General features: G+C 37.1%; 1 protein-coding gene across 11 annotated transcripts in view; it reads left to right on the forward strand.

Annotated features, from left to right (window-relative positions):
- LOC134205279 (syntaxin-binding protein 5) overlaps positions 1 to 24,382 on the forward strand; it is a 75,617-nt gene that overhangs the window by 35,570 nt on the left and 15,665 nt on the right. For 9 of the 11 annotated variants that reach the window (XM_062680392.1, XM_062680389.1, XM_062680390.1 and 6 more), the window contains 11 exons: positions 1,815 to 2,022; positions 2,741 to 2,816; positions 2,876 to 3,036; positions 3,214 to 3,676; positions 5,595 to 5,673; positions 5,739 to 5,855; positions 5,923 to 6,065; positions 6,136 to 6,322; positions 9,176 to 9,521; positions 21,482 to 21,598; positions 21,671 to 21,793. In XM_062680392.1, the coding sequence (XP_062536376.1) occupies positions 1,815 to 2,022; positions 2,741 to 2,816; positions 2,876 to 3,036; positions 3,214 to 3,676; positions 5,595 to 5,673; positions 5,739 to 5,855; positions 5,923 to 6,065; positions 6,136 to 6,322; positions 9,176 to 9,521; positions 21,482 to 21,598; positions 21,671 to 21,793 (2,020 nt within the window). Of the gene's footprint in view, positions 1 to 1,814; positions 2,023 to 2,740; positions 2,817 to 2,875; positions 3,037 to 3,213; positions 3,677 to 5,594; positions 5,674 to 5,738; positions 5,856 to 5,922; positions 6,066 to 6,135; positions 6,323 to 9,175; positions 9,522 to 18,385; positions 18,609 to 21,481; positions 21,599 to 21,670; positions 21,794 to 24,382 lie in introns of all 11 variants that reach the window. The other 2 variants (XM_062680395.1, XM_062680396.1) reach the window with 1 other exon arrangement.

Genomic DNA, 24,382 nt, shown 5'->3' on the forward strand with positions numbered 1-24,382 from the left:
CAACAAGTCCCAAATGTTTCATAATGCATGATACTACTAAACCAACGGAGTTGTGAAAACCTTCACTTAAACATTTTGTATTCGAACCCAGCATGGGTTCTTTTGTAAAACAGCGCACCATACCGCTGAGCTATTAACAGCTACCGCTTGTATTACTCTTTGATTTTAAGTATACTCTTAAAATCAATCAATCAATATTTTTCTTTCTTTCAACTGGGCTTTAAATTAAATTCCCTTTCCCAAAAGAATCATTACCCCTTCGGGTCGGCTCTTCCTTTTCCGAAGCACTCAGACCCTAATATCAATATTTCCTTTCAAGTTTATATTGGTAAGATCAAAATCATGTTCTCTCTGTTTTTCATACGGGGCAACAAACCCCTTTATATCAATACACCTGTATACGTGTATGTAGATTCAATGAAGACTCTTATTGTCTCTATCATTTTGGCTAAGTTATTATTCCGCGCTCCTCACCCAAACAAATTCTTTCCTTAGTGTCCTATACATTGCGCCAATGCATCATCATCAATGACGATCGCGGCTATGTACCGCTATATCGTACACTGTCCAATATGTGAGCACGTTTGAACATGTCAATCCACCGCGCTCCAGTTAAGTAAATCTGACTAAGCTGTTTTCGACGGTTTCGCCAAACCGTGATAAGGGTATGCGATATTTCACATAACTTTTAAATTGATGAAAAGTAAATTAACCCAAAAATTCCTACATGCAACATTTTAAATTTATGTTGATTGCCTAAATTATTTTGCGTTGAGTAATTGAATATATTCCGCCTTATTTTTACAATATCTCACTGCCATCAGTATTTAAAATTGTTTTAGGAAGGTGTCGGCACATAAGGCTGTGCAAATATAGGAGTCCTGGCGAAATTTCAGGCAATTCGGTGGCCATTTAGGGGTGGCGCGAAGTCCATTTATGTTTATATGGAAATTTTTATTGGAAAAAATCTAAAATTTATTCAAGTATCCCTACATCTGTCAAATCGTGATGAATTCAAATAAACATCCCCAACCTCCATTTTTGGGATCTATTTGAGCTCAACCAGTGGGTAACTCATCAATTTTGATTTATATTTCCACTGCTACGTTGAGGCTAATTACACCATTTTAGCAATTTTTCCCATATTCACACTGTCAATAGAACCGTTCAATCAACTCATAACTAATGTGTTATCCGGAGGTCTCATTTATATAGATTCCCAAAAGGTAGGTTGGGGATGTTTATTTGAATTCATCACGATTTGACAGATGTAGGGATACTTGAATAAATTTTACGTTTTTCCCATACAAATTTCCATATAAACATAAATTGACTTCGCGCCACCCCTAAATGGCCACCGAATTGCCTGAAATTTTGCCAGGACTCCTATATTATCAAAATGATGCTAATAGACTTATGGGAGTTGTTATTTTCGAACATTTTTGAAATTTGAACTGCTTGAAATTTGAATAACTCACTTAACGACTTTGTTAACTTTTTTATTTCCAACTGTATATGAAAAACGGACTGCTGTGCAGATGTTTTTTATTAAATCATTCAGATTTATTTTGGTTCGATTACTCGATTTTATTAATCTTAAGCCTTGTTTAATCTTAATGGAGCTTCAATATTGAATAATCAAAAGTTCACGGAATTAATTCTTTCGCCTTTTTCATTTTAGTGCTATCGGATTTTAGTTTTTTTATATTTAAGCTTATTTGATTTAATATTATGTAAAACAGTATTTCACAAAACATATCACACTCTATTACTTTAATAAGGCAAAAAATAGTTTTCATGTTTATTTTTTTCAGCTACTAATAGGATTTGAAACAGGTCAATTAGTACTGTGGGATATGAGAGGAAAATGCGCAGAACTACGATGGATATCACAGGAGCCTCTTTTATCGTGTTCCTGGCATCACGAAGGAAAACATTTCATCACATCTCATTCTGATGGATCTTTGTGTACGTGGCCTTTAAAACTTTCACCTAAACCTCTAGTGCATGGTTTTCCACATGGTGAGTACGTCGCAAATTCGTAATATGACAATGAATAATGCCTGGTAGAAATTTAAGTACAACCAAGATAATAAACTGTTATAAGAATCTTAATTTTATTTGTTATGTTTTTGGGTAGTGTTTTAAAAATAGTTTTTTTTTTATTTTGCTATCAGTTATTCTTTAATTCATGCTTACAGTGGCACGCTAGGAGTTAACTTGCTGAAAACAGTATGACGAAAGGCATCTAAGGTTTAATTTCTCGAAATTAAACACATGTATGAAAAAAATATTTGGTAAGTGTAGGAATGGCAGGTACCTTGCTACATAACTGATACCAAATATGTTTTCGAAACAAGTTCCTACTTCCGAAAAAATCCACGTTAGATGTATTTCGCCATACAAATTGTTGGTGGTTAACTCATGCTGGCTATTCGCGCATATACGTTAGCGCCTAGATTTTGGCAGCGGCGGGCATGGCATTGAAGCATTAATTATTATTGTTATGTGTCCTACATATAGCACATCCAGGTCGCTGTTTGAGTGATTTCGATATGTATGTGTAATAAAGTTACTACAAGAAGCAAGCTTCAAAATTACGATGAGATGTTATAAAAAATTGCATATTTTTGTTGTTACTCACACATATACAGACATCATTCATTTTTATACAAGAAAAGTAAAAACTATTTTCATCAACAGTTTGCTTGATATTTGTCCTTATAATTATATTTTTCAGCTAAGACAAATAAAGATGGAAAAATAGAAGCATGCAATGCAATTCAAAAAGTGGAAGTTAAAACAAATAGACTTGGGTAAGCTTTGTTCAGTTCAGTTTTTTTGCTCACAATTCATATTACTATTTTTTTTACAGTGAACAATTTACAATATTCTCTGGTGGCCTACCGACCGAAAAATGTAGTAGTAAGTCTCATTGCATAACAGTATTAGTTCAGGGCAAATCAACCACAGTATTAGAAATGGAACATCCGGTTATTGACTTTTTCACGGTTTGTGAGAGTCCATGGAGTAGTGGTAAGTTACTACACTACGATCAAGGCATGTTCATATGTTACGTAACGCAATAGCTGGTGAGGGTTGGTTGGTTTTGAAGGGGCGGGGATCTTGAAACCACCTTTTTTTTGCGCTTCGTAATAGTTGAACAATCCCTAATATGATTTTCATATTGTAACAACTGTTTCTTTTTCGTAGATTTACAGGAACCATATGCTGTTGCGGTCCTACTGCAAAATGATTTAGTATTGATAGATTTGTTAACAACTGGTTATCCAACGTTTGAATCGCCTTATTCTATGGATATACATGAGTCACAAGTTACTTGTTGTACATATTTAGCGGATTGTCCATCTGATTTAGTTCCAGCCTTTTATTCAGTGGGGAGAAGTGCGTCGAATCGCCGGTCAGGGTACTCGGAAAGAGAATGGCCCATCAACGGAGGAGAATGGCAGCCAACGTCTTGTAGTTATTCGGAAATAGTGCTGACTGGCCACCAGGATGGGTCAATCAAGTTTTGGGACTCAAGTGCTGGAACGTTACAAGTGCTTTATAAATTAAAAACGTCAAAAATATTCGAAAAATTTAGAGTGAGATCGATGGACGTCAGCGACGACGATCCGTTATCCATATCGGCAATAGCATTATGTGCAGAGTCGAGGTAATTATCAATACAAGAAATTAACTATAGAAAGTACAGTTTTCTATCAAGGGGTTTGACACAATCTGCTCAATTCATTCATCAAAAATCTCGATGCGTTTTGTTTTGCATCATATTCTATTTTTGTATAGCAATTTTGAGTGCTGACTACTAACTTGAAACAATTTATATAATTATAATTAAATATATAATAATTATATAATATATTTATTATAATATATATTAATTATATAAATATAATAATTTATATAATTATAAATAATTTATTCTGATTTTAATTGATACACCACCTTTTAGTTCGAATTTATTTCTAGCGCAGAGGCATTTGGTCCGGGTTTTGCAAAACCGTAGGACTAGGCCCATTTTAGATAAGAAACAATGAGACAAATTTCTCCGTTGAATGCATTTTTTGCGAGGCAACAGGTTAAGGGCAATTGCACAAAAATGAGGGGCGTGTTTGCGCACTTACTGACAGAACCTCAATTCGCCGAAAAGGCCTCATATAAAAAGTTAGTTTTTATAGTAAGGGCAGTAGGGGCAATATGAGCCACCCTCATTTTGAGCTTATTGACAAGTTTTATCATGTAAAAGTTATATGATCTTTTAGAGGATGCTCCACATATACCTCAACGTGAAAACCGCATTAAAATTCAATTCAAACATGAAAATACACTTGAAAATGTAAATTTTCGCTGCATTGGCAAAATTATTATAAGATTTGAAGTTTATAAATAAAATTTTGACACAAAACTGATTAAAATACAGGTCAAAAAATACACCACAATCAAAAGGTATATTAAAATTGAATATTGTGCACACATGTTTGTATTGATACCAATCTAAATTTATCATAAAACTTTTTTTTTCAAACCAGTCTCTATGGGGCAATATGGGCATACCTGCACAGATCAAGGTATCAGGCCTAAAAATGCGAAAAAGTTAAAATTTCGGTAGTCAAATAGAAAAATATTATCATATATGTAAGATTCATTACGGAAAAATTACAACAGCGCATTACTGCGAAACAGAAAAAATGACCATTGACCAATTGAAATGTGGCTGTTCCAACGGTGACGAGTGACACATCGGTTCAGTCTGCTGTTGAGCGGTTTATTTATTTTATTTGGTATGGAATACTCCAAACTGTTGTAGGAATATCATATTCTTCCTTATTACGATACTTTTTTCGCCTAAATAAACGTTTTGGATGGGTGACCCATACTGCCCCAAATGTTGGATCATATTGCCCAGTATAGTCGGAAACACACATTGAAATCAATACCTTTTCAAAAGTGCATTCCAACAATTTCCAAACGCATTTTTCGTCATTCATCGATGTAATATAAAAGGTAACATACTCTAGTATAAGTCAACTACATTTGAATGATGTTTTTTGAGATTTTCAGCGCTTTTCGGCACGATTTCCTTAGGTGGCCCATATTGCCCCGATCACCCCTAAAGTATAACCTTTTCGTAAACATTCGTAAATAATTTCCCATCATTGCATACGCAGATTTGTTGTCGGATATACTCAATTATAATGCAAATTTCGATCTAGAAAAATATGCTAATGGAAAGCTTGGGCAGAAAAATGGGTAATTTTGCGTTGGTGCTTGGTGAATAGATTACGAAAATAAATTTCGTTTAATGGATTCTATTGTTATATGATGTTAGCACATTAAATAGCGGTATATGGAAGCTTTTACCTAGATAAATCAGATGAACTAAAAAATTAAAATTTTCTTCCCTTTCATGTGCTGTTGTTACATAAAATTACAAAGTTACATATTCTATCCGTTCGCACAATTGTTTTCATATTCTATCCGCGTTTCCTTGTGTCCATCCTCTACTGAAAACTATGTGAAAACACCAACATAGCCAGCCCCACATTAAAAAATCAATTTTATTATCTTTACAGAAAACTATGTATATCCACAAATAGTGGGCACGTAGCGTTATTTAAATTTAAACGAGCGGAAAGCACAGGAGATATTGCCGTAAGCTTTTTTTTTCAATTCATCATGCTTTTATAGCGCTAAATTATAACTTCTTGTATTTCAAGGTGCTCGAAATTCCTATTTCTTATGAAAATGCGGTGGATAACGATGGCAGTTCCGAATGTGAATTTATTCCAAAGACACTGCCAAAGCAAACCGATTCCGTGGAATGCGAAAAGAAGGTAGGACACTGAGTGCACGTTACAAATATTAAAAGCGAAAAGTAGCAAAAGCTTTCATATGTTGTAGTACAACGGAATGCTGAAAGTGAAAAGTGGACCACAAAGGAAACCTCCAGGTTTTCAAGCTCAATTAGTATGCATAACCCCTTGGACACATGGCACTCATCCTGGTCAAATTACCGCACTTACCATCAATTCAAGTTATGGGTTGTAAGTATTAGATCTAAATACATTTAAATAAAATCATATGACCCAAAATTGTCGTTTTTTATATTTTCAGAATGGCATATGGCAATGAATATGGTTTGGCTGTGGTAGATATTGTCCAAAAAAGGTGCTTACTGAATCTCTCCACGCAAGAGATATACGGTTCGTTAGATATGTATATAAAAACGCCACGAAGTCCCAAGCGGTTAGAAAGCGTCCAATCTAAAGAAGACCAACTGAGATCGCCAAGCATAGACCAGGTGAGCTTTTGTTTTGAATATAATTGCTAGAAGTCTTATAAAAAATCCTGTAATGCTGTGCCTCAAATGATCATAATAGCTGTAACAAAAACTATGTTATAATATCGCCTTAATAGTATAGCCTATTCAGATACAAACTTTATCGCTTGATTAATAGAATCTTGATGTCAAGGATCACATATCTAATTTTAACTTCGAATAAACTGTATCACGTAGCTTCGAGATACTCTTAATCAAGCGGTATAATAGCACGTAGTCTGAATAGGCTATCCATAAAATGGTATATTTTCTCTACTATTCCTCTCTATCTGCTGGAAATTTTATCGATGTCAGGAGAAAAAGTGGGAACAATGAAAAATGATTAGTTCCTTCCCTCGGATATGGCATCTGGTCGCGATTGGTCGGTGAGCCTAAGCCATTAGCACTGATACATACTCTGTCGTGGTGGTATCACATGTTGACTATTTTCTGTTTAGTGCCGCGTCACATGTAGGGGAAAATGGAGTAACATCGGCACCCTAAGCACTGGCTCTTGTGTACATTGAAAATCCACCGCATACTGCGGATTTGTCTCCTAGCCATCTATTTTGGGTATATTCTTTAATATTAACATGCAAGAATTGATTATTAAAGTTTAAACATATTATAAATTGGTTTAAAAAAAAAAGTTTTTTCGAAGCGTTTATTTACGGGGCGAGTTTGCCACCCCCTCGGGGCAAGACGGGCAAGGTCCATTATGGTCAACTTTATATCCGTTGTTTTGAATCAACTCTAATTTAAATTTAAATTATTCTGCTTTTTTTGTAAACACTTGAGGATGCATTTAGGATTCTGATATTACTCATTGGCTTTAAAATACCTATTGTTTTTAACACAACTGGCAGTATTACCCAAGCCGATAAATTTTCTAAGTTTCCTTCTATCGAGTATATTTTCTACAAATCTCATCCAATTATTAATGTTGGTAAACTATTAGGCACAAACAAAATGTGAAAATAATGCTTACTGATGCTACAAACGTTGTTGGCGATCTTGCCCTGTATGGTGGTATTGGCCCACTTTCCCCTAATCTGGCATTGACGGATTGTGGTTCAATCGACATCGATTCTTGCAGCCTAGTGCAGTCAAATAGGGATCTTCCGGGAGATGATGAGTTGTTGCTACGCTAGATTGACATAATATGTTTGAACATGTCACCAAATAATACAATGTCTATGATAGCCAGGTTCTGATTTTTGATGAAAACCACGGTATTAGGCGATGCTCGGAATTAGGGCAGGTCACGGTATAGTCATTTGAAAATTTAGTTATAACGATTGTCTGCACATATGTTTCCGCGTAACTTGTTTGTAGCTCTATTTAATGTTGGGCCTTCCAATAACAAAAAGCAATACTTAGCACATGTTTATGGTTTCATTGAACAGCTTATATAATATTTGTGTAAAAATGATGAAACTATTAAAAACAATCAAGTAACTATTGAATTATAATTAAAATTCTTTTATTTCGTTTTCCTATGTCAAAAAAGCTGGCCTTTTTCTCAAAGCTGATTCCTTCCTATTGAAATACATACATGCAAAAAAATGTGTTTCTTATGTATATCCACTTTCAGTCTGTTGCACTACTGGTTCGCAATATCTGTGAAAAGCTACCACCATTGAGGTTTTGATCGTAGCAGAAGTGGTAATACACATAATTCAATTTAGATTCTAAAGGCTGGTCATTGGTCACACAATTGTATTGGGAATGAAGGATGATCTCATCCACTAGTAAATAAAAAGAACCTGTCTTTTGGACACACGACGTTTAAAAAATCAGGCTATACCTATATGTTTGCTCTTAACACAATATTTTTATAGAAAGCCTAGAGACACGTAGTCTTATACATATATCAAATATCAATCAACTCATATCGACGAATTGAAGTAATGTCCGTGTGTTTGCTCAGAAAACATTGCCATTTTTAGCACTTATTCTTCACCGATTTTATAGCAACCAACTGCATTCGACGGGGAATTCTGTTCTATTATTTGTTATTGAAAATAAAACGATTGGTTAGAAAGAAATGTTGAAAATACGTTTTGCCTTAGAAACTGAGAAACTTGAATACTATGAAACTTAGCCGATTTTCAACAAGTTGCATTCTACATGTGGTAAAGCTATGTAGATTACTACTGAAATTGATTACGATAAGTCTCTGTGTGAAATTTACAGAGGAAAGATACATTAATTACGCAACGCACAAAATTACCATTTTAGAATTCCACTCCCACTATGTCAAACTTTTTGTATGAATCGTTCAAAAATTGTGTATGGATTGTCACAATTCGGACAAAACAACCCCTCCGCCCCTAAGCATTACGTAATTTATGGATGCTCCCAAAGAGAATAGCGTATCAAATCAAAAAGTTTGATGACTTTACTACTGGTAGCGAAAAAGGCAGTATCAAGGTACAAGGTAAACAAATGTGGATTTTTTAAATTCAAAATAAAAAAGCTTTAAAAATTGTGGTCATTTTTTTCTTATCCTTGCTTGCAACAAGTAACGATCTACGAGGATTCTCTGAATAATTTTAATAAACGGAGATAGTTAAATCTATCCATCTATTAGTGTTTTTCGAATTTTCTTGTATTTTTTTACCTTGTTAACTTTTCTAATGCATGATAAAAGCAAACAAAGTTAGGTAGATTAAGAAAGCTTTTTATTATATTTGTTACTTTAGCATAAAAAAAACACATAATGAAATATACGTTTTAAACTAATCTTACCTAAAATCATTTTTTCAAGTGTTGTTTCTGATTAAAATTTCATGTTCAACTTATATGCTATTTTAAATCTTTGTGGACAAACAGCAATCAAATTTTCCCCAACCTGGAGACAACTGTACTCAAAGTATGGATATGATTGATATTGATAGACCAGAAATCGGAGAGGAGGCAACTGAATGCCAACTGGTCCTTGACAACGATTCTTTAAGGTCTCAGCGTGCAAGCAACCCAAGCCCGACTCAGGAGAGAAGTACACAGGGTGATACCTCGGGTGTCATACATATCTTAGAAGAATCTAATGTAACTGAACCTCCCGTGCCGCCAGTGCGCACAAAAAAACTAGCTAGAGAAAAATCGAAAGGAAACACTATAGTTACAAAAAAGACACTTTTAGAATCATTCAGCATATCAGATTGGGTGCGAAAATTTAGTAAGTACCTTGAAATGTAACTATTCTTTGTAACTAACATTACTAATCACGGTGCAGGTGAATTTATAGGAACATAAGAATCTGCTCATAATGTTCAACATCATATTCAGATTGTGTGTTGAAAAAAATCGTAAGCAATGGGAAAAGGCGCAGCTCATCGACCATAGCTTTGAGTAAATTATACATTCCCTTTAGTATTGGTCCAACTTTTTTCCCTATTGTTTCTCATTAGATCTTCAACCATGTACAACTACATCACAACACATTCATGTGGAACACATACTGTCACTTTAAGCATAAGACACAGGGCCGTAGACCCCGCAGTTTCCTTTACATTATTTCGATGTGCTTCAGTAAAGGTGTGGGCCAAAATCCTCTATGTCTGTTACAGTAGTAGTCGAAAAAATAACGTAAACATTGCCTCCCACAGTGGGTGGGCGAAATAAAACGGCACGTCTGTTATAAAAATTGTACTGCGTATGCCAGACGTGACGTCACATTCGGCCATCTTCGGCAACCCAGTTGAGAGTTTCTCTCTCAAAAGAGCGAATTTTCGTTCAACAAATACTACTTTGGGGTTTGGCCCACACCTGTAGTAAAGCACATCGGCATTATTTCTTTTCCATTGGCTGCCATGTGTGTGGAACAGCTTTTCAGTTATCGACAGTACATGACAAATGAACATTTTGAAATTAGTTGTAATGACCGTCCTATGTTTTCACTAACATTCTTTAAGCAAGTCGTAATGGATATTTTATCATTAGGGTAGATGTGCCAGCTGTGGTTATAGCACCAGTTCATAAGACATGTTCAGATCAGTGAACCATTTTCATATGATACGATAACACCTTTAATCTCCTCCAAAACAAACAAAACATAATTGTAAAAAAATAGCTTAATTTGTAACGCCCTTTGCATCAGTTGTTGCACTAGTGGTCCCATTATGGCCAAAACAATGGGGTTTGCCATAATATGAACCAAAAAGTATTGCAACGACTGGTACATCCACCTTATGTGTAAATTATCAGATATTCTACTCTTTTTTTTACGAATCAAAAGTAGTGCGTGGTTTCCTACCTATTGTATAGTCACTTTATTCTTCATTTATTAATAATGTTAAGTGTAGCAGGGTTGGTTTTGGTAAATGATATGCTGGGTGTACAGTGTTGTATGTGTATGACCAAGGTTAAATGAAAACACAATTGAACGCGCACTAATTAATTACCGACTTACCAACCGCATAAATCAGAACAAAGTATTCCGATGATCGCGCGATCTTTCTGCGTTATCAATGAAACGCGATAGAACGCGCACTGATTTTGCTAAGTAATTAACTCACCCGTACAAAGCCGAACAAAGTACTCCGATGATTGCGCGGTTACTCTGCGTTTTCAATGAAACACAATAGGACGTGCACGGATTTTTATTCGCTAGTTAATTAACTCACCCGCACAAAGCAGAACAAAATACTCCGACGACCGCGCCGTAATAAATCCACGAATCCAGCTTGGAAACAAAATCTCTAGCGATATGCTACATATTGTGATGATAAGTGAATATGTCTTCCATTTTTTTTCGATTCGATACCTTTGGCATCAGAAAAATACTATTTTATCCCTATGTTGCTCCTATTACGAAGAAGGCTAAGAAAGTCACGTTTCCCATGCATTGGAATATGCAGCAGTGAAGGAAGCGATTGCGGGATCCAAACATTAGGTATGATTCCCACGTAGCGTTTTTTTTTCAAGCCGCGTCCACGCAAGGTACCCAGCTTCAAATGTAGTCGTGCACACGTAATACGTGTACATTAAGGGAAGATCCATTATTTACGTAACGCAAAAATTAGCAATTTCAACCCCCATCCCCCTTACTTCACACTTTTCGTATGAAACATCTGAAATCAACCTCCCCCTAAGCGTTTCGTACTTTGTGAACGCTCCCTTACTTCATTTGATAAAGGGTACCTTGCGTGGACGCAGAGATGTCCTACACAGTTGACAAAAAATCTGCTATTCTATTTTTCAAAATTGGGCCGATACAAATATTTAAAATCTATTTTGTCTACCCCCCCCCCCTCGGATTGCCAGAAAATAATATTTTGAGGGGACAACAAAATAAAATTCGGATAATTTCGAGGATTTTCAAAACATTCTTTAACAAATCCGAGGAGTGTTTTGATTTTTTTCATTTTAATATTTATTTTTTATCACCCCCCCCCCCCCTTGGCTTTTCGGAGACCAGTAGAACAAAAAGGACAAAAGTTTTACACATTTTTCCTGTTTTTATGCATAAAAGTTAATCATTTGTAAATAAAAGATAGCCATAATTGTGCATAATATTTTTTTCCTTTTTGTGTGTACTCCCATTCTCTCACAAAAGAGCGTACTTCAAAGTTTTTTGTGTGTAAACTTTTTGAGCAGTGTATGGTTTCTCTATTCCATCCATCTACCGTATATTGGCGAACAAACGTTACACGAAGAAGAAGAAACATAAAGATGATATTTGAAAAAAATGCACGGGGAAGCATACGAAGAAAATTTTGAAACTCTTTTTACAAATTTTAGAAGCTATTTAATTAAAAACGGTTTGTAGTGCGGAAATTATTAGTCGGAAATTTCTTATACTGTGTATAAAGTGCAATATCACTAAATACAATTTTGAATCGAAATAATGTTGTTATTATAGAATATAAGAAATTTCCGACCCCGTACTGCTAACCGTTTTTATTTAAATTACTTCTGGAACTATTAAAAAGAGGTTCAAAATGTTCTACGTATGCTTCCCCGAGCAAATTTTTTCGAATATCATCTTTTCTGTTTCTTCTTCTTCATGCAACATTAGACTGCCAATATTTGCGTTATGCTGCGTTTTGACAGGGCAAGTGAATTGAATAACTCAGTTGAATTCAAGTGACTTCAAAAAAATTGAACTTGTTCGTCTTTCTTTTTGTTCAAGTGAATTGAATTAAGGTGTTTACACGTTCAGTTCGCGTTCGATTCAAGCGACTTGCTCAATTCACTTGCCTTGTCTAAACGTAGCATAAGAACTGCGGAAATGTTAATAGAGCACTATGTAAATTGAAAATCAGAACAAGTTCCAGCTGAAATGTAGAAGTTGCCCCATTTGCGAGTTCATTTTAAAATGTCTAATTTTCGCTCAAATTTATTTATTTTAAAGCAGTTAGTACAACATCCCTAAAAATGTTTACATTTCACATTGCTGGGCGAGATTACACGTTTTATAGGAAGAGGAAGTAAATATGTTTCGCATAAGAAACATGGCGAAAAAATATTTTACCTTGCCATACTCTACCAAAATGAAATTTTATCCTCCACGCGAGAGACAACAAAAATAAACTAAATTATTCTTCTTAGTGATGCATAATATGTGCGTTAAATTGTATACGCTGCTCAAAAACAGCACTGATCCATATTGCCCCGTGGCCGTGACCCATTTAGCCCCACATCAACCTACCATCAATTTGGCTCTATGCTTACAAAGAGTTCTCACCAGTGCTTCAGACTACAACTATCGTATTTCTGATTGAGGGAAAAAGCGATTTGCTTTCACGTGTTTCAAAATCAAAAGACTGTATTTTTCAAATTTCCTTAAAGTTTTTATACATGATTTTGAAAGTTCGTAACCTATACATATCAATCATATCATCTTCACATACCATCATCTTATACCAATTGATATTTTTATTCTTGTTCTTCTTCTTCTTCTTCTTCTTCTTCTATGGCTCTACATTCCAACTGAAACCTTTCCTGCTTTTCAGCTTGTATTCTATAAGCGTTTCCTCAGTTATTAATTGAAAGCCTTTATATGCCCGCCATTGCATGAGTATGTATCTTGTGTGACAAGTACAATGGATACACTATGCCCAGGCTGACGAGAAAGTTTCCAACCTAAAAACATCTTAGACCGGACCTAGCATCGAACTCGCCATTCTGGATTGGAAATCTTACGCCTTTGCTCGCAAGGCTACTGAAGACCCCTTTTATTTCTTATTAAGGGAAAATTTGCGATAGATGACTCTTTCGTCATTTGTGGCGGTCCCTAACGGTCCATAGCTTAAGGACATTTAAATCTAATTAGAAAATAATCCATTACCGATAAATATTGAACGCAATTTCTAATTACCACGACACCTATCGATCAAAGAGAATATTAATTAGGACAAATTGTATGCCACAATACAAGCTTATAAGTAAGGACAAGTTAATTGCAAAGCATATTGTATGCCACCATACAAGTTTAGGTAAGAACAAACTAAGCCGAATTTTCCTTCGTGAGGTTCAAAAAGGCAAGGCAAACTGAAATTCATTGACTGGAGTCTATCTTGCAGATGCAAGCTGTTTAATTTCGTGGAACCATTTTCTTCCCGAGATAAGAGAAAATCTATCTCAAATAAACATAAACTACAGAAAACGTCTCAAGTTTAACGACTTGTGAACTAAACAGCTTTGTTAAACATTTGTTTCACATGTTTCAGCTAATAGAAATTTGGATGATTAAAAATTGAAAATATTTTTTACCACTCAATTATTAATTCTTCTTCTTCTTCTTATTGGCATTACATCCCCACACTGGGACAGAGCCGCCTCGCAGCTTAGTATTTCTTAAGCACTTCCACAGTTATTAACTGCGAGGTTTCTAAGCCAAGTTACCATTTCTGCATTCGTATATCATGAGGCTTACATAATGATACTTTTATGCCCAGGGAAGACGAGACAATTTCCAACCCGAAAATTGCCTAGACCGGCACCGGGAATCGAACCCAGCCACCCTCAGCATGCTCTTGCTTTGTAGCCGCGCGTCATTTATTAATTAACCTAATTGAAAAAAAAAACCATACCAATGAAACAAAGATAAAGGTACTAAAGCAACAAACGTGATTAAACCGACATCCTAAAAATCTGAAAAACAAAAAACATAAAGCACATAAACTATACAAAAAAGAAACCCCCAGCAAATGAAGACACAAACTTTTGTGAAGCAATTGACCGAATCGCCATACAAGCAGATATTGGCCCGTATGAATAAAAAGAAGTGAAATCTACAATATGTAGTTAGGTACTACTTTGTAGTAAAGGTCCACAAGTAGTATAGTTGCATCGGTATGAATAAAGTCAATACTGCCGGCTGGTTGGATGGCCTCATATGCCCATGCCCAATCTATAAGAAAGGGCACAGACTAGAGTGTGCCAAGTACAGAGGGATCACCCTTCTGAACTCGGCGTACAAAATCCTGTCGCGTATCGTAGGGAAGAAGATCGAAGAGGTAGACGGCGAGGATAGGCGTAACCATTAACTCTACCAAGACAAAGTACATGGTGGCAGGTAGAGATAGGGGAAAAACTAGTGGTGTTGGTGCAGAGGTAGTGCTTGATGGGAATGTGTTTGAAGTTGTTGAAGAATTTGTTTACCTTGGATCGCTTGTGACATGTGACAATGACGTTTCCCGTGAAGTGAAAAGACATATTGCTGCTGCGAATAGGGCCTTTTACGGATTACGTAACCAGCTTAGGTCCCGCAACATGCAAACGGAAACGAAATTTGCTCTATACAAAACTCTGATTCTATCAGTGGCCCTTTATGGACATGAAGCATGGACATTAAAAGAGGCGGACCGGAGAGCTTTCGGGGTTTTCGAGCGAAAAGTGCTGCGTACAATACTCGGAGGGAAACTAGAAAATGGTGTGTGGCGCAGACGCATGAATCATGAGCTGTATCAAGTATACAAAGAAGAAAATATTGTGAATCGTATAAAATACGGCAGACTTCAGTGGGCTGGTCACTTAGTGCGAATGTCGGAAGAAAGAATAGCGAAAACAATATTCAACAGAGAACCAGATAGGGGCCGGCGACTTCGTGGAAGGCCACGAACACGCTGGCTGCACGCGGTGGAATCGGACCTGGGGACCCTGAACGTTCAGGGAAACTGGAGGAACATCGCCCAAGACCGACGATTATGGAGCTCTACAATACGCCAGGCATAGGTGTATCGACGCAGTAGCCAACCAGGAATCCAAGTAGGTATATTCAAAAATAGTAGAGTATATTTTGTTTTGCTTTCTAGTACAATAAAGTTGTGCCGGAAAACTATCATTTCACTCAAAAAAACGGACTTTTTATAGAAGGCTCGGAGACCCATAGTGTTGTATAATTGATCAAATATCTGTAAGTCCGTGTGTATGTTTGAGTGCGTATGTGTTTGTCTTCGAAAGTTATGAAAAAAATGGTGTATTGCACAATTGAATGTTGGTTGGTTGATTTGCTATGATGCGTTTGCGTTTGATCTTCCGAGCATTTCCAGCAACCACGTAAAATAAACTTCGAAAAAAACGCGTAAATCCCGAGGTTGCAAAAAACGGCGCAAAGAAACGACCATCGTAAAAATAACCGCGTAAAAAGCGATCCATAAACCAAAAACAAGTAAACTGTACTTCTTCACACATATGTAATGCCAAATCTAAAATACTGTGAACTCGTATGGAATCCCTAAGCTTCTAAACACGAAAAACGCATAGAAACAGGCCAAAAAATCCCTCTCTACGCTCTTCGTAAATTAAAATGAAATTTACCATCATATCAAGCTCGCTGCATGCTTATTAACCTGCAACACCTTGAAGAACGTAGCAAATTTTCAATGATTTTCTTCATCAATGACATTTCTTCTCATATCAATTTAATAAATAAATCAATCAATGGAATGATGCGCCAGTATAATCTAAGCTACGAATTCATTGAAATCACTACAGCGACCCAAAGTGCCCAAAAGCCATTTTTTATACAAAATGGTCAACTTTGAAGATCAAGTTTTCGATTGTCCGTGAACCGCCTTTACTGAGTTTTAACCAGAGTTCAGTCATAACTTGGATGTTACCTAAGTTTCCACCATATTGATTCAAGCATAGGTCATTATAAAAAATAGCTTTTCTCGAATGCAAAATTATCGCTTCGTAAAATCTTGACATTGTTGTTTGTTTGATGGGCTACAGCTCTTCGATGAAACTACGCCGAATAGAGAATCCTTCCTCACTGGACTCGATCCTGGGCCAATCGCTTCCAGTCGCCCTGAAGCCCTCAGGTCCTCTTCAACTGCAAAAAGTCACCGTGTACGCGGCCTTCCACGAAGCCTGCGGCCTCTTTCGGGTTCTCTACTAAATATTATCTTCGCTTGACGTTCTTCCGGCATACGAACAACGTGTACAGCTCACCGTAGTCTGCCGTGATGTATAAGCTTAATAATATCCTGCCCTTATACACCTGGTACAATTCGATACGGTTCTCATCTTTACCGCCGAGTATTGTCCGCAGCACCTTACGCTCAAACAAAGCTCTCCGATCAGCCTCTTTTTACGTCCATGTTTCATCGCACGTCACTAATGTTCCAAGATACACAAATTCTTCTACCACTTCAAACTTTTTACCATCCAGCACCATTTCACTACCACCACCACTAATAAACCCACCAAGCTCTGGTCCCCACAAGTTCCTATCTCACGCTTCCACGGGTCGTCCGATGACAAAAGACCACCGGCTAAGGGTTGTGTATTTAGCTGTTAGTGCAGCCTGGGCACTGTTGTCCTTCTGACATCTGCTACAGAGAGAAGGTACGCCTCGAGCGCCTGTTCACCAGGAGGTGCGGCTCAAACAGCTTCTGCCTGGTACCCAGCGGCTGATTAACGAAATGCTGTATCGCGTCAGCTATACATAAGGTGGCAGCCCCACCAGCGCGATGTAGGTAACGCGACCCCGGTAAGGTAGCTTACTGAAGCCTCTCAATTATCACGAAAAATGGAGATAGAAAATCTTGACATATAAATCAGGAAATAAGACATTTTTAGGACAACATGTAATAGCCTGTGTGGAAGAACACTAATCTTATTTTCATTAGAACGGGCTATTATATCACATAGAACAAACATGAACGGTGGAACAAAATGTCTTTAAAACGTTTGTAAAGATTTAAATCGCACCGGAACGCCTCCAACGCAGACTGCCCGACATACATGCAAACTTATATCACTAAGCGATAGCGCTGGTTGTATGTATATTTTTATATAAATATGTGTATATATCTATAAATATATGTACATATATCTATAAACGTCTATGGCATAGCTTCGCAAAGTTGGTGGGTCGCGACCCTCTTTCATAATATTGGTCTATGGTCTTCGTAAACAAAGTGACACTTTGTGGAAAAGATATTTTAGTTACTAGTAACTAAAATATCTTTTCTTTGTGGCTATTTGGAATCAACACTAGCGTTAAAAAAGTATAGAATACCATCATTCTCAGCACTCTGGCATCGCATAACGGGGGCATAACGACATACTTCAAAATGACCAGGACAATATTTTACACAACCTTAAAAATTAAGATGAACGTCTGTTCTCTGATTACATTTTGACTAGCCTAGCCTATTTAGACTACGCTGTTTATTATGACAAAGAGTAACTTGTTGCCGATGTTCATGCATTAAATTTTCTTTCTTCAACATAATACATACTCTAGCTATGAGAGTGATGTCGAGTAGTTATGGTTGAATCAACCAAAAATTGTTCGTTAACCGTCACGTGAAATGTCACACTATATCGCTATATTTTACATCGTAAAAATGATTCTGACTGTATAAAATGCTGTTATTCTTTATGCGGGTAGGTTTTAAAAAACTCCTGATTATTTAAAACCTGAAAAAATGTTTCCCTTAATAATAAATTATCATAAATATTCGATTTTTGTTGGGATGGTTCAGTCTGAAATTTCACTCAGAAACTGTATACTTTGTATTAGACTACAAGATTTAAAAATGCGGACTACCAAAACAAACACATTTCATTTTTGTATGTGCACAGATAAACGGTTTATGCGGCTCTAGTACAGTAGTAACTGGTGGTAGCAACGGTGGAACTAGTTGTGCCACTACTCCAAACTCCGGTAACTCTTCAATGCCATCTTCGTTGCAAGAACGAGGGATGAGCATAACTAGTGCCGGAAGTCCTAGTAAAAAAGCAGGAACGGGAAGTTCTTCGACAATAACTGGTGCAACGGACACCGTTAGGAAATCTAGATCCCAAGGTATGGTATTTTATACGTTCTTCGGTTAAATATAATACCCATGTTCTTCATTGTCCATTTTTCTTTCTATAAATTATTTCTAATTTTTTTATACGTTCTTCAAGAAAATATAATATCCAAGTTTTATCATTGTTCCTTATTTATTTATACTAAATTGTATTATTGAAAATAATTAGATTGATAATGTAACAACGAATTAAAAACTAATTTTGTTTCCATATGTATTCAAAGAGGCAGTATTAATGGAAATACAGGGTGTCTGCAAATTATCCGTACAACAAGACAGGTTTTTAAATACTTTTTGGAATAAATTAAAGAAACAGCATGCATTGCATGTTATTATAATAGAACTACATAAACCAAGCTGAATTTGTTCACATTAAAATGACCCCTGTATCCTGAGTTGTACGCCTTCGATCGTGTTGGAAAAAATCACGATGGCCGCACGTTTCTATACAGATACTTTTCACACATTTTTGACGATTGTGACATGATTTCAATTGTCTCAATAATATGTTCGGTGTTTTGATGGCTGTTGATTTCAAGGTAGACCATACCGAATGATAAATTCAATCCAAATCGGGTGAGTAGGAAGGAAATTCCTTTTTGTTCGGAAATCCGAAAAAAAACATTCACAAAGATTTTTTTTTATACATGAAATGATGCTCAGTGTTCTCAGAATATACATCTGTTACAGCCTGCTGAGTTGTTATGCCCATATGGCTACCGATCCTGTGATGATTTACGCTCAGCTTGTCGATGAAACGGATCACGAGACGTCTTTCTTTCCATGCAGGTCTTAAGCATTTTCCGCAATCCTTTACTAGTACATTGTCAACTAGATTCTCCTTTTGAATTTTGCTCAGAACCGCCGGGTCTCTGTGGCCAAATTTACGGTTTCACTGATGTTGGCAGTACTCGTTATGATACATGCTCTCGACAGATGAAGTTTGAGACTAATATCATCTTCAATGCGTAAGAACTGATGATCTAAAAATAAGCAATACCAGCGCCGGAATGCACTTCAATTAACTTAAAGATTATTGCCGTATCATATGTGTGATTTTTTTGCGGTGGAAGTTTTTGATAGTGTGAACAGAAACAGGTTTATGTTTTTTATATTTCAGGTGATAAAAACTATAGAAATTGCAGATTCCATAGACGAACTACGGCGAAGGCGAGTGTGATGAGTGAAAAGTAGCATGATTCCAAGATTGCTATCCAAGCAACGACGACGTAAAATTCATGAGGTACACTGTAAAAAAACGGAAAAACACACTAAATCGAAATTACTCAACCATGTCTCCACTCGTCTATGGAACCCAGGGGGAGAAAGCAGAACAGTGAAGCCCTACACTCTGAGGAAAATCTATGCTAACTGCGTTTTTCCTGGTGCTTACGTGCTGGTGTTTACGTGCAATTTATACTCAATTAGTATAACCTCCGTATCCTCGCCGTGTAACGATTTAATCTTGCATAGATTACTTTTTTACTCTAGCTTAATATATACTTTGATAATACGAAAAATGTGGTGTTTGTATGTTATTACAGGTTTGGTTTGGTCTATTTTTGAGTGTACCCCGACAGTAGGGTGGCTCAATCAACACTTTTTCAAATTTGTTGATGGACTGCAGTCTTATTCGGTTCTATTTGATGCCTTGATGCTCTGAACAAAATTTCAGCTCAATCGGTCAATGTTTGAGCGGTGCTTAACTCGTTGGAAGTTTATACGGAAAAGTGTATGCAGAAACATCCAAAAACAGTGATTTGCAGTTGAACGGCACAATTTACGATCAGGAACCTTGATACTAATTCAGTTCTTGCAGAATTAAATGCAGAATGTTATGCTGAAAACCGCGAGAAGATTAGTGTTTATTAGGTAAAGACATTAGCATCTTACGGGAGTGTGGTAGGGGTGCATTCTCGCATAACTTTCCAAAAGGGCCTAAGTAACATGTTTTTCATTCATTAAGTTGAGTACTGCAATCAACAGCTTTCATGTTGTTCTGTTGATTGCGCTATTCAAATTAATTCATGAAAAAATGTTACTTAGGTCCTTTTGAAAATTTAAGCGAGAATTCATTTCTTTTCAAAGGTAAAAGAAACGAAATTTGCTCAAACCCCACTTCAGAGGAAGGCTAATAACTTAGCCGGGCAAACTTTAATATTCTCGCGGTTTTCTGCATAACATTCTGTATTAAATTCTTCAAGATCTGAATGAGTTTCATAGTTCTCTATCGTAAGTTGTGCCGTCCGACTGCAATTCACTGTTTTTGGATGTTTCTGCATACATTTTTGTATATGAACTTCCAACGAGTTTAGCACCGCCCAAACGTTGACCGATTTGGCTGAAATTTTGTCCAGAGCATCAAGGCACCAAATAGAACCGAATAAGAGGGCGGCCCTTCAAAAAATTGAAAAAAGTTTTTCCCATATTTGGGCCACCCTACCCTAAATCGGGATTTGGTTCTAATTATAAACAATCAAACACCCAGTCATGTAACAATATGTAACGATATGGTATGCTTGAAATACCTGCTTGATTATAGCGACTCGAAAAAGAATTTATTTGTAGTAACTAACCGAATATAAATATGTTCGCATCAACGATTACTCCCTAATACCGGTTCTAAACTTCGATGCAGACTATACGAACTTTGTTCGCCAATGACATGGAACCGTCTAAGTGTCTATAATTAAAACTAATGTATTTACTCAATGTTTTTTCTTGAAATAGATCAATTTTCATTCGCATAAACTCATCCTCTTTTTCGTCCATTATTGGTTGCTTTAATAATATACCCATAGGATTTATTTCCCTTCTAAATGTTAGAATAAAATTTAAAATAAGTTCTTTTTTTATTCTCTTACAGACAAATTGGACAACTCTTTTTCTAGATCGAGATCGTCGTCCATGTCAAGTTTAGAAAACGCTAGCACGGAGGCTGTGACTTGTTTAGCATTTGCCGATAGTTATATTAAAAAAAGTGGTTAGTATTATGAGTGCGACTTTATCCTGTATTTTCTTATTCTAATCATATAAATTTTATATTTTAATTCAGACCCATCACTAGCACTTCCAACGATGTGGCTTGGTACTAGTTTAGGAGCAGTTTTAACAGTGTCGTTGAGTATACCAGACCAGGATGCTAGGAAATCAGAAGCCGTTCAAGCAGCTTTGGCTGGTAACTATTTCAACCATTTCATTTTAACAAATTGAACGATGTTTGGTATATCTTATTAATTAAAGTTATAAGGCAGGAACACATTTTATTATATGCTTCTTAGCCTAGCGGTAAGATGCGCGGCTATGAAGCAATGTTTATGTTTATGATTATTGTATTGATTCATCTGACATTTGGTAGTCTTAATGAATATAGTAAATTTAAACAAATATACATTAAACGATTACAATCTTCTTAAAAAAGTGGTCAATGGTAAGTTAAAATCAAATAGCCTATAAATGTTGTTAAAAGCAGCCGCAGCAGCACGGAAAGGTTCATTCATGCCATACATTCGATTACGCGGAGAAAGGTGCAGGAAATCTCGTTGACGCATTGTTCGTTCCGGAGCATAAAGATTTAACCTCATGAGAAGTTCCGGAGAGTCAATTTCACCAGTCACGACTTTGGCCACGAAGGCAACCTGCGATCTATTCCTTCTCATTTGAAGAGTGTCAATACCAAGTAGTCTACATCGATCCTCATATGCGGGAAGATGAACGGGATCCCTCCATGGAAGGTGCCGAAGTGCATAACGCACGAATCTACGCTGCACGGTTTCTAGCCTTGAGATCCAGACGCTATGATAAGGGCTCCAAACTACAGCACAAAATTCAAGGATAGAACGAACTAAAGAGCAGTACAGAGATTTTAGGCAATGAGGATCCCGGAAGTCTTCAGATAGTTTGAAAATGAATCCGAGTTGCCGATTAGCTTTTGCGATGATGTCGTTATAGTGCGGCTTGAATGTCATGTCTTGATCCAGTGTGACTCCTAAATCCTTAATCCTATTCACTCTTTCGAGGGTAGTACCAGAGATACAATAGTCAAAAACTATCGGCTTGTGTTTCCGATAATAGGAAATGGCATTACATTTTTGAATACTGAGCGTCAGGAGATTAGCAGAACACCAGTTCGCCATTCTATCCACATGCGATTGCAGTTCTTCACAATCCTCGATGCTGTTGATAATCTTAAACATTTTAACATCATCCGCATAAAACAAACGACAACCAGGAGGTAGAAGTCAGGAAAGTTCGTTGATAAACAGCGTGAACAAGAGAGGCCCCAGATTACTTCCTTGTGGTACACCAGAAGTATTGGAGAAGTATTCAGACTGTGAAGAACCGATTTTCACAGAAAGCAATCGGTTCGACAGATATGATTTGAACCAGCACACTAGATGGCGACTAACTCCAAGTTGTTCTAACTTTGCAAGCAATATTCCATGGTCGACGCGGTCGAACGCTGCTTTCAAATCCGTATAAACTGCATCAACTTGACCACCGGAGTCCATGGTGCGAACACACAGCGACACAAACTCTATTAAATTCGTTTCTACAGATCGCTTTGGATAGAAGCCGTGCTGTGCAGTAGAGATGTACGCTTTACTGGCACTGAATAAAACGTCATTCATGATTATCTCGAATACTTTGGAGCAAGAACATAAGGATGTGATGCCTCGGTAATTTTGTACATTCCTTTTGTCGCCCTGGTGGTAAACGGGAAACATGTGCGACATCTTCCATTCATCAGGAAACTTTCCCTCCTGGAGCGACAGTGTGAAAATCCTAGCTAAGTGGGTAGCCAGCGAGTTCGAACAATTCTTGAGCACAGAAGACGGAATACCATCCGGGCCGGCAGTGTACGAGTTTTTCAATTTTCTGATGGCTGACAGAACGGTCTGCTCATCGATTATAAACGCATGTAAATCTAAAACATTTCTAGGCGTGAATTGATTTGCAACAGCTATTTGATCGGCGGTGGCCCTGGTGGCATTGAATGTACTTAGGAAGTGTCGAACGAATAAATTACATTTTCCAGCTCAGAACTGGCGATTTCTTCACCCAGATGCAAGCACGAAGGCAGACCAACTTCCTTTCGTTTGGAGTTAACAAACGACCAAAAACGTTTGGGGTTTCTACGGAGTGATGATTGTGTTCGAAGCACGTAACGACGATAAAGGAATCGATTGTATACACGATATGCAGTACTGGAACGGTTGAACTCCTGCTTCGTAATCAGGGTGCGATTCTTGCAGTACTGTCGCAATGCTTTTGCCCTACTTCGCTTTAGCTGACGCAGACGACTGTTCGACCAGGGAGGTTTAGGCTTCGGGCGACACAGGGGCACGTGCTCCGCAATTATACGATGAATTTGGCGAGTGAAATAATTGACAGCATCATCTACACATACGTCAATCTCGATGGGTGACCAGTCAATACATGAGATAGCATCACAAATACTATCATAATCAGCTCGGCGGTAGTCGTACATTTGGTGCACGTCAGAAGCATCGTCAAACGTAAACAGGCCCGGAAGGTTGACGACTATGTCCAGAGCGGGATGGTCAGCATCCAGGTAGATGAGAGGTTCGATGGCTTCGGAAACGGTGCAAGTAGATTTAGCTGCATCGTTGGCGAGGACGAGATCCAGAAACCGACCATTTCTGTTAGCCACTCCATTAAGCTGAGTCAAGCAATTGAACGAAAAACCATCGACCAATGCGGAGCTACTGGTGGACAAAACAGATTGAGGGTTCACATGCATAAA

Source organism: Armigeres subalbatus, chromosome 1 (assembly GCF_024139115.2).
Source record: "Armigeres subalbatus isolate Guangzhou_Male chromosome 1, GZ_Asu_2, whole genome shotgun sequence".
Classification (NCBI taxonomy): Eukaryota; Metazoa; Arthropoda; class Insecta; order Diptera; family Culicidae; genus Armigeres; species Armigeres subalbatus.